General features: G+C 43.6%; 1 protein-coding gene across 2 annotated transcripts; it reads left to right on the top strand.

Moving 5' to 3' along the window:
• Positions 1 to 1,593: 1,593 nt before the first annotated feature.
• On the top strand, positions 1,594 to 9,776 carry TMEM200C (transmembrane protein 200C). 2 transcript variants are annotated; one of them, XM_030552791.1, is made up of 3 exons: positions 1,594 to 2,136; positions 4,154 to 4,258; positions 4,935 to 9,776. In XM_030552791.1, the coding sequence occupies exon 3, from the start codon at positions 4,978 to 4,980 to the stop codon at positions 6,568 to 6,570; it is 1,593 nt and encodes a 530-aa protein (XP_030408651.1). In that variant the 5' UTR covers positions 1,594 to 2,136; positions 4,154 to 4,258; positions 4,935 to 4,977; the 3' UTR covers positions 6,571 to 9,776. The 2 variants fall into 2 exon arrangements, with proteins under 2 accessions (XP_030408651.1, XP_030408652.1); XM_030552792.1 differs by lacking the exon at positions 4,154 to 4,258.
• The last annotated feature ends 6,725 nt before the right edge of the window (positions 9,777 to 16,501 follow it).

Below are 16,501 nucleotides of genomic sequence, written 5' to 3' on the forward strand. Positions count from 1 at the left end.
GTGTAGGAGAGAAACTGTGCTCCAAGCCATTTTGACAATACAGCTTTCAGCAGAGATTAAAATGCATATAGGAAGTATGCCCCTTCGGGATTTGTTTGTTCTCAAATCAAGCAATGATAGCTGGGGTCAAAGGCATTGAATAGCAAAAACCTGAAGAAATGAATATTTAACCTCTCTCTACAATTCTTCCATTCTGTGTAGAGCCCTATATTTTTTAAATCCCGGTTTCAGATTCAAAACTTTCCTCTTATTGTCCCTTGGAGACTTGTAGTTAGTTGAACACGGGATATTCATGCCTCTCAATAGATCAAGCAGAGGTTGAGGAGAAAGGACTGTTTGATCAAAGGCCAGAATCCTCTTTAGCTTGAATAGGAGTCCAAGGCTACTTTTACAAATAGCCAAGTGCAGTCTCTCCATTCCAGAAACCCTGCAATATAAAACAGCAGTGAAATACCAATTAGGCATCCAGATTTCCGCATTCACTTCGCTGTTTTGTTTAACCTGCCTTTCTGGCTAGCGGTGGCCACCAAATAAAAACCAAGTTCTCCCCTGATTTACACCTAATGCAATCACCCATGGGTCTGTTACCTCAACATGGTAGGTGTAAGAGAAACACTTCAGTAAGACACTGTGGGCTGTGTTTGGTGGCCTTCAGTCACACAGCTTTGTATATCTTCAGTTTAAGAAGTATCTTCCCGAAGACGCTCAAAGCTGAATTTTGTTTCCTGGTATCTATAAAGGCCAGATCTCATATCTTGGCCATCAGTTTGTTGGTTTCTTCCTTTTTTGCATTCTCCCTCTTTTCATCTGTTTCTTGGATCACTCGGATTAAAAAAAGAAATCCTCTTGATCTCCCTGCCTCTGGTGCTTCCCCTTTTCAAATAGAATCATTTCATCTTGAAAACACCATCTCTCTCCTGTTTTGCATACACTAGGTGAGAGTACAGGAAGGGAGAACATTACTTGGATATTATTTCTAGTGAACATAGACAGAAAACCTCCCACCTTTCCCCCTGCTTGTTGCTCAGGGAGGAATCCCAAAGAATTGAGATGTATCAGGAGTAAGAGGACAAAATCAGCCAGGGTCTCATTCAGCCGGAGACTGAACAAGGGATAGCTGTTGACAAGAGACTGACAGATCAGTGGGGAGAAGAGACTACACCTCAAACCAGCTGTGCTCAGCCAGACTTCAGATTCCCCTCCCCCTCCCCTCAAAAATGTTCACAAATCGAGGGAAACACTTTTTAAAAAATGATGCATTTGGTGCTTCCCTGATTTCTCTCAGAGAGCCAGTGAAATATTTGATGGGAAGAAAGAGAAGGAACCAATGTCTGACTGTCTTTAATCTCCCCTGCGACCACGTCGATCAGACAGGTAGTTCTGCAAAGAGAGCGCAGGAGGCAGAGAGAGATCCAGCTGGGACCCTCCTCGGGGCTGGCTGCAGATAATGCCATGGCACCATCCCCTTTGCTTCTGGAGGCCAAGGGAAGGGATCGGGGCAGGCAAGCTCACCTTGTTACTTGCAGGTGGGCATGGAGGAACAGGCGGCAGCCATGGGAGGCCGGGGGAGGGAGAAAAGAGGAGGGGGGGAAGGGTGGATGGGGGGACGGTTCCTAAAGAGGCGAGTTAGGAGGGTAATGATTGCCATCCTGCAGCAATTTCCCTGTGTCATGGCTCCTGTTTCCTAGCAACAGCACCGAGTCCGGCCAGCACAGCAGCAGCTGCTGCCTGAGCACCATTCAAGAGCAGCAGAAGCAGAAAGCAGCAACTCCGCCAGGCTGGCAAATCAACTAGCAACAACCGCCACCACAGACAGGAGGAGGAGGAGAAGGCGGCTGCATCTGGCAGGGGGAAACAATAAAACAAGCAGGGAAGGATGAAGGATGGAGAAGGCACAACACTTCTAGGAAACTCCTTGGAATGGCTCTGTCCGGGGGCTCCGAGGAGCATGATAAGATCCGGTCGATCCCTCCCGCTTTCTCTGCTGGGATTATGAGCAAGGGCGAGATTACGGATCTGGAGGGGTTGTGTCTGCGCTGAGATGTCCACTTGGGCTGGAAAGTTTCTCCATGGTTTCTTGATGGTGCCTGAGCTCCTCGCTGCCAGCTTTGATTCCCCCCGCCCCAGTCTTCCTGGGTAAGTGAGGTTAGACTTGCTGCCATTTTGAGCAATAATTTCGCCCACGATCTCGAGGGGTTTTTTCACCCTAGTCTGGTCGAGGAGAGTGGGGGTGGAGTGGGACGCGGGGAGGTCGATTTTCACGTGTGTTTTCTCTGCCTTGGAGAAATTCAGGGGCAGCAGTTCAGCATTGAATGGCCCCATTACTTTCCTGGAGGCGACAAAATTAGTCCATCGCGTTGATGCGGTTATAAAACTGGGGGTGGGGTGGGAAATTTACAACGGGCTGTTGGCTGGTTGCCAAATCAATTCACGTCTTTGGTCCTGGTTTAGGTGCCCAGCCGGGTTAGGGACCCTTGCTGGATTTTGCACACGCTCTGAGCCTTCATTAGTAGAAGCAACCAAAAGTTCAAAGTCCTGGCCGACCGCCTGGCGAGCGGTACTCAAGCAATAGCTACAGAACTATCTCATTAACAGGCAGCTTCATTGTTAGACATTCTGCCAGCCAGCCATGTATATACTGGAAACTGCATCGAAACTACACCCCATGTAAACCGGCAACTTTGCTAACTCCCTTATGTATAAAGAAATACTGCCAAGCATGTCAGTCACACCATTTTAGTCCCTAGTAAACGTTGCAAAATCTATTGCAGCATGCTAGAAAGTGTCCTAAGTGATGTCGAGCAAATGATCAATCGCTGCAAATTAACATCCTTCCCAATAATTCATTTCCCCCCGAACTGAGAGTATTCTTCCATTTGCTGCACATAAACAGCTGAAGCAACACAAAATCCTGTATTGGTCAATGACAGATAAGCGAGCATCTTAATCTGTTATTAGTGTCCAGGAAACAAAGTGTTAATCCAGCCCCCACCGTGTACGTTTTAAAACCTGTGACTGAGTGAGATTAACAATTCTATTCGGTCTTTGCAGCGCATCCTTAAAATAGTCATAGAGATCCGGGTTAAAACATGACATATCCTCTGGGGATTATTTAAACAGTGCTCACTATGACATAAGTATGAGTTTGTTAATGATTACAGACCACATCTAGTTTATATGGAATGTGATTGTATACCGTGTCTTTCGTTTTTTTGACTTTCGCTGTTTTCTAATAATACAATAATTAATAATAGTTGGTGGTTTAAAAAAAACCCACCCTCCCATGCATCCACCCTTGTTTCTGCGTATTGAAAACGAAGTGTCAAGGCAATATTGATTGCAAACGTTGTTCAGGTCTGATTGCCATCTGTTTTTCCATCTTAACTGAGACAGCATCTTGTCTAGTGGTGTAGTGGGGAGTATCAGATCACAAACTAAGCCACCACTTAAAAAGAAATCATGCTCGGATAATTACACTTGTGTACCAAACCATTCTAAAAAAAGCAAATACATGGTCTGACAACAGGAAAGAGGAGGCAAGACTCCATTCATTGTTAAATTACTCTCAGATATATTGTAGATTCTCTCAAACAGTGCCCGCAGCGATAACACCATTATTTTATGGGAATATACATTCAGAACAAATGGAACGCAAAACTGTCGACTCTGGGGCTATTTGGGAAAAGAATAAAAATGAAATTTAGAAGCTGGGTGGCGGGGAGGGATCACTTTAGATGCTGTTAATCAGCTTTCAAGGTAACTTTATGAAGCATGTTGTATTGATTGCAGTCATGTTTCCTTTCTGGACATTATTGTAGACGCTCCCTCAAAATGAAAGAAAAGCCCCTTCTTCAGCATATCAAAGCTTCCCTGAACGGTTTGCAATATAGTGTGAATTGTTCATACTTAGTTGTCTCCCAGTTATTTGAATACTCAGATGATGAATCCCGACGATCCCGTAGATAAAGTAACAATGTTATTTCATATGCCAGTTTCCCGACGCATTCTCTGTTTTTTCATGGTGATTCACTCTTTAATAAGATTTGACATACTATCTTTATAGACCAGCTACATTTTAACATGGAGGGGGGAGGGGCAATCATTGCTGTTACATAACCAGTTACTTTGAACATCATACATGTTTCCAAATCAGGCAGCTGTCCAGATGATGTACCCATACCGTAAGCAGAAGAGGATGGGTTTCTAGATCACTGCAGCTAAAATACGAAGGAAATGATCTGGAAGAAGCTTCCAAAAGGTACTATTATCTGGGTATTCAAATGCTTCCCTTCTGTATTTCCAGTAATTAATTTCCCATTCACAGACACAAAAAGTACATAATCGGTTAAAATCTCTCAGTTACGTTTAAGCAATGTAACAAAATCAATGACATCCCTAAAACAATTCTTATTGCCCCTCTGGTTTAATTTCCAAAATATCCAGATCACTAAAAGGCACTGGTTTCTGCGTGACACTTCTGCTAACACCAACCCCCCACCCTGTGCAGTGCAACCCTGTGACCCCATTAGAGGAACAGGGCCCAGGAAAGATCTCAGCAGGTTCTTTAACGACAGGAGCAGGCTGCCCTGCAGACTCAATTATCTACCCAGCACGGATGATCTTCTGTTTGTTTGCACTGGTGACACGACTCTTTCCTTAACTCGTTTGGAGTCTACAGAAATCAATTAGCTGTTTGCAAAGACTGAACTGGGAGGGACACATGGCTGCTTCTCTTCCCAGGTTACCTAACGTTGCTATCTTGGCTGTCTGGATGCGTAAGAGGGCCCAGCTTGTTAGTGACTGAGACCCCGCTTGTCAGGACTTTAGCTAAAAATGGATTTCCCTGGCTGTGTTAAAGCCCGGGCATTTTGTGAGGTATCTGCTCCTCCAGCTCTGTCCCCGGCCCTCACCCTCTTCTCTCCCTTTTGCTGCAGGAGCTGGAGCCGCTCTAGGGAGCAGTGCCCTGGGTAGCCAGCCATGATCGCCACTGGAGGGCTCCTGAGGATCTCGGCCAGGAAACAGGATCCCCTGCGACCCCAAAGCCAGCCCCCCAAACGCAAACGCAAAGCCAAAAAGAAGCGCAAGAACGACGTGGTGGTAGTGAAGGGCAAGCTGAAGTTGTGTTCCGTCTCGGGGCTCATCGCCCTCTGCGGCATCCTGGTGCTGCTGGTGGGCATCGCCTTGGCCGTGGTGGGCTATTGGCCCAAACCCAGCCCCGTCTACCGGGAGGGCGGCTTCGGGGGGAGCAAACACCTGCCCGCGCAGGGCGGCGCCACCAAAAACCGCTCCAGCCGGGGCCAGCCGGGGGCGCAAGGCGGATCCCACCCGGACAGCCCTAGAGCCAACTCCTCCTCCTCCAGCAGCAGCAGCCGGGGGCCCCCCCGCGCCGCGCCGGCCCCTTCCCCGGTGGGTTTCCTCTTCCAGCTCTTCTCCGGCTACCTGCACTCGGACAAGCTCAAGGTGCTGGGCCCCCTGATCATGGGCATCGGTATCTTCCTCTTCATCTGCGCCAACGCGGTGCTGCACGAGAACCGCGACCGCAAGACCAAGATCATCAACCTGCGGGACCTCTACTCCACCGTCATCGACGCGCACAGCCTGCGGGCCAAGGAGGGCGGGGGCCCGGCCGCCGCCCCGCTCAATGGCTTCGTCAGTTACGTGCAGCAGGCCCGGGGGCTGGGCGGCGGTGGCGGGGGGGAAGCCTTGGGCGCCGCGGCCAGGCTGGCCCAGAGCACCTGGCCCCCGGCCCTGGGGGCCCCCGCGCCCCGCTGCTCCTCCTTCTCCGCCTCCCCGCCCAGCCTGGCCGAGGCTGTCTACAGCATCTACCGGGAGCGAGCCGCCCTGGCCGGCCGCCCGCTGGGCGCCGCCACCCCTCCCTGCAGCCCCGCCAGCTCCCTGGTGGGCTCCTCGCTCAGCGCCTTCACGCTGCTGCCCCTGGGCCAGGCCGACGGGGCGGGCGGGGAGAGCTGCGGCTGGCGGCGGCCGGCGGGAGAGCTCGGGGCCAGGGCGAGCCCGCGGGGCGAGTTCGAGCTGAGCCGGAGCGAACGCGGCAGCCCCCTAGGGCCGGGGCAGGGGCGCAGGCACAAGCGGGTACTGCGGCGCCAGAGCACAAGCTGCCTGCCTGACGCCAGGCGGCCGCTCTCCCCTGGCCCCCCTCAGACTCGGGCTAGCAGCAGGGAGCTGGACTCCACCAGCCTTTTAGCCAAGGCTGCTTCTTCTCCCTACTCCAAATCTCTGGATCTGGGCGGCTCGCCTCCCTTCACTCCGCCTGGGGGCAGGAGGGGCTCCCCGTCCGACCCAGCCAGCAGCAATAAGGGCTACACGCACCTGGAGGAGGCAGGCACCTCCTTGGAGTCTATTGCCAACACCCCAGCCAGTAAAACCCAGGGCTGTGAGGAGGACCCAAAAGGAGAGCTCGGCCCCCTAGAGGGAGCTAGTGAAGAACAAACAGTGCGGCAACCTCAGCAATTTCAGAGACAATATACAAATAAAGAGAAGCTCTTCATGATTTCCAGGTCGCACGCCACTGCAGGGCTGGAGGATGGGGAACTAGAAAGCACAGGCGTTTGAACAAACAGAGAAAGCATCAGGACAACTTGCAAGCCCTCTGCCTCCTTGGGGACGGAACCCAGTCAAAATCCAAAGAGCTGCAGTATGTTATCCTGGAATTGCATTTAATAAATTCCCCTAGATGACACCAGGAAACAAACAAACAAAATCTTTCTGTCCAATTGTGATTGTATGTTCCATGCAAACCAAATTGTATTACACATCAGTAGTCCAGCAAGTTCTTCGAAGCAAAATAATACAATTTTGGACAATATAACTGCGCACTTTATAGTTTTAATTTCTACCCCACCCCCTTCCTTGGGTATTCTGATGCTGGTTTGTCACTAACTGTTTCTAAACCACCAGCTCCTGTTCTAGCTCCAGAGCAAAGTGGTTTTCCTTCAGCAAAACTAAGCTCTCTCCTTTTGTTTTGGTTAAATCACTTAAGTTGGCAGGGCCTTATGGATGAAGTATCTTCACAAAAAACACTCCTACAGGCATTTCTTTAAATTCTGGAAAGGTGACAAGGGAGGAGAGAATGGAGCTGGACAGAGCTCTGATAATTTAATTGGAATTATTACAGTCTTAAATTAGAAACCTAAGAAGAGATGATACTTTTATTAAGTATTATCACACATGTACCAATAGCATTAATAAAAGTTTTTTAAATAAAAATGTTTAATCATATTAAAACAGTTCTCCCCCTACAGCACTTACAGATCAATGACAACGTTTGTATCAAACTACTCACTATTAGAGACAAGGAAGAAAGGAGGAAGGTTTGTTTATGTTGCTTTTGACATGGTAGTAGTAATTTAGTAATATTTTCTAAACAAAGATATTTGGGTTCAATCGCTAAGCACACTGCACTTTAGTACAAGCAGCAGATTCTGCCTCTACTTCTAACTCTTGTTTAACTGGAATTTTAGATGGTAAGGAATCAGATTTCAAGATTCTAAAGAGAAAAATTGATGAAGGTTTTACCTTCCATTAAAATTAGATTTTTCATGACTAATACATTAATCTCAGAAACAATGACCCATATGTCATAGATCTGTGACTTCCCCAAGAACAGTCACTCTAAGATTAAGGTTTTTTTTATAATTAAGGCTCCAATCTTGCAAACACTTATGCACAGGCTTACCTGTAAGGATGCGAATTGTCCTATACTCTGAGGGTGAAATTCTGACCCCATTGAATTACATAGGAGTTTTGTCATTGACTTCAATGGAGGCAGGATTTCACCTTGAGAATAAAATAGCATGTTTCCTGATGGTTAGACTATATATATAATATATGAATCAAACAGCTATTTGGTAACTGGAAATTATTTAACTTTAATTATAAGACGACTGGCATTTGCTTAATTTACTAGAAAAATCTCTTTCGACTCCTAATTTCAGATACCAACATTTTCTATTTCAAATATATATTTAATATACATATGATGTTTCATTATGTTAACTACGAGTTATTGAAGTTAAACAATATGATATGTAAGTAGTGCATTGGTTTTCTCTCTCAATTAAGGTTTCCATAGTAGATTAGTATTTAGTACATATCTAATAATATAGGTACAATACAATAAATATACTGATCGGTACATTTAATTGTGAAGAGTGAACAGCAACAATAATTATTAAATATAAGAATGAATAATTTTAAAAATATCAGATAAGAGACTGCCATCTGGAGGCTCTACAATTTTCCAATGAGGAAAGGAAGTTCCCTTTGGCAACAGAAAGGCACAAGCATCACAACCTCACATACTGTCAATGGCAACGAAGCAAAGTAACCATATAAACTTTGTTGAAGCATTGTTCTTGTTAAACTGCTATCTAATGTTGTTTAGCCAGCCAGTGTGGAAGTGACCAAAATATGTTTTAAAACTATGTGTGTAGGCTGGAACACTAATTTGATTTACAAAAAGATAAACAAACATGGCTAGGCCCTGCATAAAGTGGGCAGTTTAATGGTGTCAGAAGGCAATTTAATCCAAATTGATTTCAACATGATTACTTCTGGCTGAACGTTAGTCCTAACAGCTAGAAGGAAACTGCTGTTCTGTGCTTTTCCCATGATTTCCAGCAGACATCTATTGAAATATCAGAAAAGGGTCATCAGGCACTGAGACAAGGATTCTAGTTATACACAGTTATGGAGATTTGCCTTGATCCTGTCTGGGAAGGTGCCTATTCAAATCCACATGGGTGCAGAGCAGGAGTCTACCCACCAAACCTCATTGCAGGGTTGGGACGATAGTGGAAAAATGACAGATTTTTTTTTTAAATAAACCTGAAAAAATCATATCATATATACTGTTTCTATTCTCATTCAGTAAAAGTTTATCCAGCCATCTAAGCAATAACAATCACTTTTATTTAAAGATAACACAAGATGCAACTCAAATCTTTTATTTGATTAGAAGAAAAGTACTTTTAAATTGCTGGGCTAGAGTTCGGGGGCTTTTTTTCTTTTTGTAGGACAGTGAGAGAGTATTTTATTTCATTGAGATTATTACAAAATTTGTTATCTGTATTTCAGAATCCACTAAATGAGTCAAAATACAGTCAGGAAGCCTTTTTAAATAGCACAACTCAATTTCAATTATCACCCTTTTCAATAAGTACTGTTTTAGACTTCTCCTAGGTTGCTGAACATATTGAACAACAGAATGTTTGTATACAGAACTGAGCTTGACCAATGAAATTCCACTTCAGTGGCTAGTAGAGTTGAGTGAATAATTTGTAGCAATTAATCTAATAAACAGATGAAGCCTTTTTTCCAATTTGCAAATTGTCCATGAATCCCTATGATTTTTGCAAATTTATTTGCTAATTACAGTTTTTCACAGAATAATTTGTGTAAAGACTTTGCGTTCTGTAGAGTTTGTTCAAAACTCAAGCTGAGTGAGTTACCTTTGTATGGAAAAGTGTTTCTATTTTCTGGCTGGATAAGCTTAACTCCTATCAGCAGCAGGTTTCTTGTGTGAACGTTCATACTGTTAATATTAAAGTATCCCTAATGCTGTCAAATTGAGATTGGTTGATAGAGAAGGGTAACCTACTCCATTTTAATAGCATTAGACCTGGTGACATAACTGAGTACCGCCTCTTTTGGACATTCATGTCTCCCTGTTCCTGCCCCATGTGGCACATGGCTTTTCCCCTTGCTCCTGGACCTGCCCCTACCTCTACCACTTCTATCAATCAACCTTCACTTGCCCACTCTTTTCCCCCTCAGTTTCTCTCCTCTCTCTTTTCTTTCCCAACCCTGTCCTCTCCTCTCCCCTCCTGGGCACTGAGTTCCTCCTTCCAACCTCTTCCCCACAACCTGCCCCCAACTGGTTCCTCCACATGCCTTTTGGAGGCTTAGGATCTGTACCCATAACACTACCTGTATCTCTTGCAAATACATTTTGAATATAACCAACAAATTATCAGGTGTGTGCACTAAGCTAACATATTAAAAGCAAAAGACCTGCAGAGACCAACTATTCCATCAAGGTCCTAAGAAAAATTCCTTGAGAAAAAGTTGGGTTTCTGCTTGAATTCCTCAGGGTAGTTGTATGACTGACCATAAAGTTGCCACTATCCTTTTGTAACACAGATACTTGTTTTAAACTAGTCTATAAGAGAAAGGGGGGAAACAGATGTGAAGCCTAGGGGCACGGTAAGGACCAGGCCCAGGAGAGGAAACAAGGAGGTGGGGAATGGGTAATAATGTCACTGAAAATGATGTTGATGGAGAGTGTGTGACTTATCCATTTTATGCATCACTCAGTTTCTTGTTTTATCTATCAATCTTGCTTTGACAGTTGCCCGGGTACTACTCTACTCATATGTATGTTTCAAATTCAATTTCTGTTAATAGTCTCTTAAAATTCACTGTTTCTGCAAAGATTCTGCCCAGTAAACTCATTCAATAGAGTATTCCCAGAAAGCAAACACCAAAGGGGGTACAAATATCGCTGAAATGAATTCAATATTTCATTCAAGTAAATCTTAATAGAAAAGTATTTGAGGATCTTATATTTATATAAAATTATATATTTATATCTATCTATCTTAGGGGTTCCTTTTTATTATTGAAATTGTGCCCATCACTAGTTTCTCAGTGCTTCTCAAGTAAATAAGTCTGCATGACCAGGTGCTTTATAGGCTTCAAGGCCAAGATTTTCAAAAGGTGCCTCACATCTTGGGTGCCCAAATAGAGATATTTAAAAGTGGCTGGATATTCAGAGAATGGACATCCCAAAAATGGAGACACTAAAATCACTAATCACTGTTGAGAATCTAGGCCCATGAACTTTCTGCTTTTTTTCTTTCTTTGGTATTGAGAAGGCTCTGTCTTAGATATACTTATTTGTGGGGTTTTCTTCTTTTATCCTCTTCCCACTCTCCCCCTCTTCATTCTGGTGAGAATGAACCTCAAATACAACCAGCCCGTCCTGAACTTTGAAAAAATTTGAGTCCAATTCCAAACTAAACTTTGCAGTCAAACTCAATACAATAAGAAAGAATGAATGTACTAGGATTATTTAAATGATATTTTGGGCATTCAACCTTTTAATATCTACCCCCTGGGCTAAATAAACTCAGAAGCTGAAGGGAACTGAATCTATTAGTCCAGGATGTGTTTATTACCAAGTAAAAGGAGGAACAATCAAGTTATTTTACTGAAATGTCTAAGTACATAAAAGACAATTAAGCTGGGGCAGGTTAATTTTTGTTTTTGATTTTTTTTAAATGTCAGCTGGAAAAAAAGGAACTTGAGGTAGCCATGTTTATTGTAGGGGTATGGATAGGGAGTTTGAATGACAGTAGAGAAAACAAAGCATGGGGACTTGCATCCTCTACCTATTGAAACCAGTGTTTTCAAGTGTACAGTGGGTTCAATACCTGTACAAAGCCACTGATGGCAGCTGACATTTTGCTGATACTTCATTAAACTAGACCTCCTGCTGGGAAGAAGATGGAGGTACAGGAAATGCAACTCACCTTTCAAAACCATGGAAAAGGCACAGTCTTTCAAAGTGGATATTAGCTGTTCTAAAGGAACAGAGTTTAATAACTTAGCTAAACCTTCTTTTAAAAAATTATAATTTACAACAACTTTGGCAGCATCTTATCTGGACTAAGAATGGCCAATAACTCCTGAGGGCTCCCTCTGGATGGCTCCGCAGCTCAGAAGCATGGTAGCAGCGCACCCTACAGGGACTTCCCTCCAGCTCCTAAGATGCTCCCAATGATACTGGCATGCCCCTTTCATCAGGGCTTGTGAAGAGTCTTGTGTAAGGATCCCAGACCAAGACTCCACAGTGCCTGCACCAAGGGAAATCCTCTCTGGCCAACTACAAGGTTTGTGCAACCCACTTACCACAGTGTGATGCCCTACGAGAGCTGTAGGAGAGATGGGGGCCTTATTCTTGAAATGTATTTTAATACTATTAGGGTTGTATAAAGTATAGCATGTCTTCTACTTCAGCAGATGTACACCACCAATGCATTTTAAAATAAGACATTTTGATCTCAGCTGTTAATATCCAAGATACTTCTATGGCTCCGATTATTGCAGCACCTGAGCATCTCACAGTTTTTAATGTACTTATCCCCAAAACATCGCTGTGAGGTAGGAAAGTGCTGTAAAGTGGGGAACAGAGAGACTAAGAAACAGAGAGAACCGTGCCAGAAAGATACTAAGACCCAGATCATCAAAGTTGCCTAACTCCCACTGAAATCACTGGTATAGAATTGTTTGGTTCATTAAGTGAGGGAGGGGATAGCTCAGTGGTTTGAGTATTAGCCTGCTTAAACCCAGGGTTGTGAGCTCAATCCTTGAGGGAGGCCATTTAGGGAGTTGGGGATTGGTCCTGCTTTGAGCAGGTGGTGGGACTAGATGATCACCTGAGGTCCCTTCTAACCCTGAGATTCTATGATTTGAAAGTGTGCCAGAGAATTTATACATTAGTTTTGGTTTAACTCCAAAGTTTTAATTGGGGGAGGGAAGGATGTACTTTCCTTTGTAGTCTAAACCTGACACAGGTTATTAATTTACTGTGGTAATAATACAGCAAGCAAAAAAATATGTCAAATGACTAAATCTTGGACACTTTATGAGGACAAAGTAGCTGTGGCTTGTAGTGAAGAAAAATAGAATGCTTCAAGAAAGCAACAGAATTCTAAAGGTTCATTGAATGACCTAAATGCTAATCCCTCCTCTGTTTATGTAACCACACAAGTCTCAGAACCAGAATGGTTTGGAGAACTAAATCTGATGTCTATGCTGAGGATACTTGCACAATTCTTTACATTTCTATTGCTAGTTTAATTCAATTTGTGTTGGAGAAAATCACCTGATTTATTGACACTGCTGATTAATGATCATTTAGGAATATCATGTGTTGATAAGAAAAATGTAAGATATTTAAAGAAAAAAGAATCCTTTGAGTGTTTCACTAACAATGTAATAACTATGTACTTCTGATTTTTTATTATGTGCCAGAAGAGAATGTTGGTTAAGTAGTTCCACTTTAAAAAAAAAAAAAAAAAAAAAAGAGGAAATTTAATTCAAGCACACATTTAGAAATGCTTCAGTCTTCAGAGAGCATGGATACTAGAGTGAAGAAGCATTTAAACTGGCAGCAGCATTCCATTTTTACAGTTCACCTAGTGCTGAACACAGCAAAGTACTGACCACTGTATTCATTTTACAGCAAAACACAGACTGGAAAGGGTAAAAGTGATTTAAACAATAACATCAACCATGCCTTAATGGCAAAATGCCAGTTGTAATCTCAAACTGACTCAAATCTCAGAACCCCCTACCATCCCAAATGAGCTCATACTAGGTTCAAAGAAGAGTCCAGGACTCTCTTCTCAAGTAGGTCTTCCCTTGGTAATGTAGGTTTCTAAACAGCCAAGCAAATCTCTACATAATCCAAAATCAGTTCTCAGGAAGGTAGCACATTCTAAAGGAAACGAGTAGTGTGGGATGAGAGGGGATGGGATGAAAATGAGCCTATTTAAACTGCAGTTGTTTGGAGATGGGGGGTGAGTAGTTTTGTATTGGATGCCTAGATACCCTAGTGATGGGTGCATTTGAAATCCACAGATGACACTACATAGGTTAAATATTACATTAGCAGCAGTAAAGATAATTCTAAAAGGATAACAAGAACTAATGAATGAAAAGCTTGAAAGAGTGAAAGCTTGAATTAAAATTATGGTGCTCTATCATGGGTTTGCTGGAGAAAGACAGATGGAAACTACTCATGCTACAAGATACCAATTCCCTTTATGACATCATTTTGGAGAGGTGGGGTAAATTAGCCAACTCAACCTCATATGGTATCATTGCATACATGTTGCCATATGGCCACAGTTCCCTGCATGGCCACCGAAGCAGTGGCTTGTGGAACACTGCAAAAGGCCTTATAGGACCCACAGCTCCCATGGTTCTCTAGGAAACTCCCAGTTTATTGCTGTCCACATATGGACTGAAGCAGGTCTCAGAAAATTCCAAATAAACTTCCACTTATGGCTAACCCATTTCACTTCTTACTCCCTGAGCAGAACCCTCAACTATGATTCTCTAAAACAATTATTCTAAAGCACAGACACGCTAAACAAGTTATACTTTAAATGACCATCTCCTACACACTTCACCTACATAAATTCTACCAACCTCATGTCTAGTTCTTCATTTGCAACCTAAAAGCAATTTGCTCCAGCTCCAGCATGAACATTTTTCTTCTGACTCATTACTAAAGCCTCCCAACTGCTGCTGTCCTAGACTCCAAAGCAAACCACAAATTAACTTTAACAGCATTCCACCGGTAGCTCTGCTCATAGACTTTAGGGTCAGAAGGGACGAATATGATCATCTAGTCTGACCTCCTGCACAAAGCAGGCCACAGAACCCTACCCATCCACTTCTGTAACAAACCCCTAACCTATGTCCGAGTTATTGAAGTCTTCAAATTGTGGTTTGAAGACCTCAAGCTGCAGAGAATCCACCAGCAAGTGACCCATGCCCCCACACTGCAGAGGAAGGCGAAAAACCTTCAGGGCTTCTGACAATCTGCCCCGGAGGACAATTCCTTCCCGACCCCAAATATGGTGATCAGCTAAACCCTGAGCATGTGGGCAAGACTCAGCAGCCAGCACTCAGGAAAGAATTCTCTGCAGTAACTCAGATCCCATCCCATCCAACATCCCATCACAGACCACTGGGCATACTTATCTGCTGATAATCAAAGATCAATTGCCAATATTAAGCTATCCCATCATACCATCCCTTCCATAAACTTATCAAGCTTAGTCTTAAAGCCAGATATGTCTTTTGCCCCCACTACTCCCCTTGGAAGGCTGTTCCAGAACTTCACTCCTCTAATGGCTAGAAACCTTCGTCTAATTTCAAGTCTAAACTTCCTAGTGTCCAGTTTATACCATTCGTTCTTGTGTCTACATTGGTACTAAGCTTAAATAATTCCTCTTCCTCCCTAATATTAATCCCTCCGATATATTTATAAAGAGCAAGCATATCCCCCCTCAGCCTTCTTTTGGCTAGGCTAAACAAGCCAAGCTCTTTGAGTCTCCTTTCATAAGGCAGGTTTTCCATTCCTCGGATCATCCCAGTAGCCCATCTCTGAACCTGTGCCAGTATGAATTCATCCTTCTTAAACATGGGAGACCAGAACTGCACACAGTATTCCAGATGAGGTCTCACCAGTGCCTTATATAACGGTACTAACACCTCCTTATCTTTGCTGGAAATACCTCGCCTAATGCATCCTAAAACCGCATTAGCCTTTTTAAAGGCCATATCACATTGGCTGCTCATAGTCATCCTGTGATCAAGCAATACTCCAAGGTCCTTGTCCTTCTCCTCTGTTGCTTCCAACTGATGTGTCCCCAATGTATATCTAAAATTCTTATTATTAATCCCTAAGTGCATGACCTTGCACTTTTCACTATTAAATTTCATCCTATTACTATTACTCCAGTTTACAAGGTCATCCAGATCTTCCTGTATGATATCCCGGTCCTTCTCTGTGTTAGCAATACCCCCCAGCTTTGTGTCATCCACAAACTTTATTAGCACATTCCCACTCTGTGTGCCAAGGTCAATAATAAAAAGATTAAATAAGATTGGTCCAAAAACTGATCCTTGAGGAACTCCACTAGTAACCTCCTTCCAGCCTGACAGTTCACCCTTCAATATGACCCACTGAAGTCTCCCCTTTAACCAGTTCCTTATCCACCTTTCAATTTTCATATTGATCCCCATCTTTTCCAATTTAACTAATAGTTCCCCATGTGGAACCGTGTCAAATGCCTTACTGAAATGGAGGTAAATTAGATCTACTCCATTTCCTTTGTCTAAATAATCTGTCACGTTCTCAAAGAAGGAGATCAGGTTGGTTTGGCACGATCTACCTTTAGTAAAACCATGTTGTAACTTGTCCCAATTACTATTGACTTCAATGTCCTTAACTACTTTCTCCTTCAAAATTTTTTCCAAGACCTTACATACTCCAGATGTCAAACTAACAGGCCTATAGTTACTCGGATCACTTTTTTTCCCTTTCTTAAAGATAGGAACTATGTTAGCAATTCTCCAGTCATACGGTACAACCCCTGAGTTTACCAATTCATTAAAAATTCTTGCTAACGGGCTTGCAATTTCATGCGCCAGTTCCTTTAATATTCTTGGATGAAGATTATCTCCCAGAACCAGAGGAATCTTGCACGAGCACTGAATCCAACAGCATCTCCTCTCTGCCCCAACGTTGGGAACACCAGTAGCAGCTGAGAGGCGCTAACAGGGAGCAGACTATCAAAATCCCAGGCACTCGGGGCTCCTTCCTCAAACTACCTGGCCTCAGCTTGAGTTCTTTGTGTGTGTATGAGGGGAGAGGGTAAGTCAGGGCCTTTCCACCACCCTTCCT

This window comes from Gopherus evgoodei, chromosome 2, assembly GCF_007399415.2.
Source record: "Gopherus evgoodei ecotype Sinaloan lineage chromosome 2, rGopEvg1_v1.p, whole genome shotgun sequence".
NCBI lineage: Eukaryota > Metazoa > Chordata > Testudines > Testudinidae > Gopherus > Gopherus evgoodei.

Excerpts from the sequence above, each read along its gene's own strand:
- TMEM200C (XM_030552791.1), top strand. The coding sequence starts at position 4,978 with ATGATCGCCACTGGAGGGCTCCTGAGGATCTCGGCCAGGAAACAGGAT.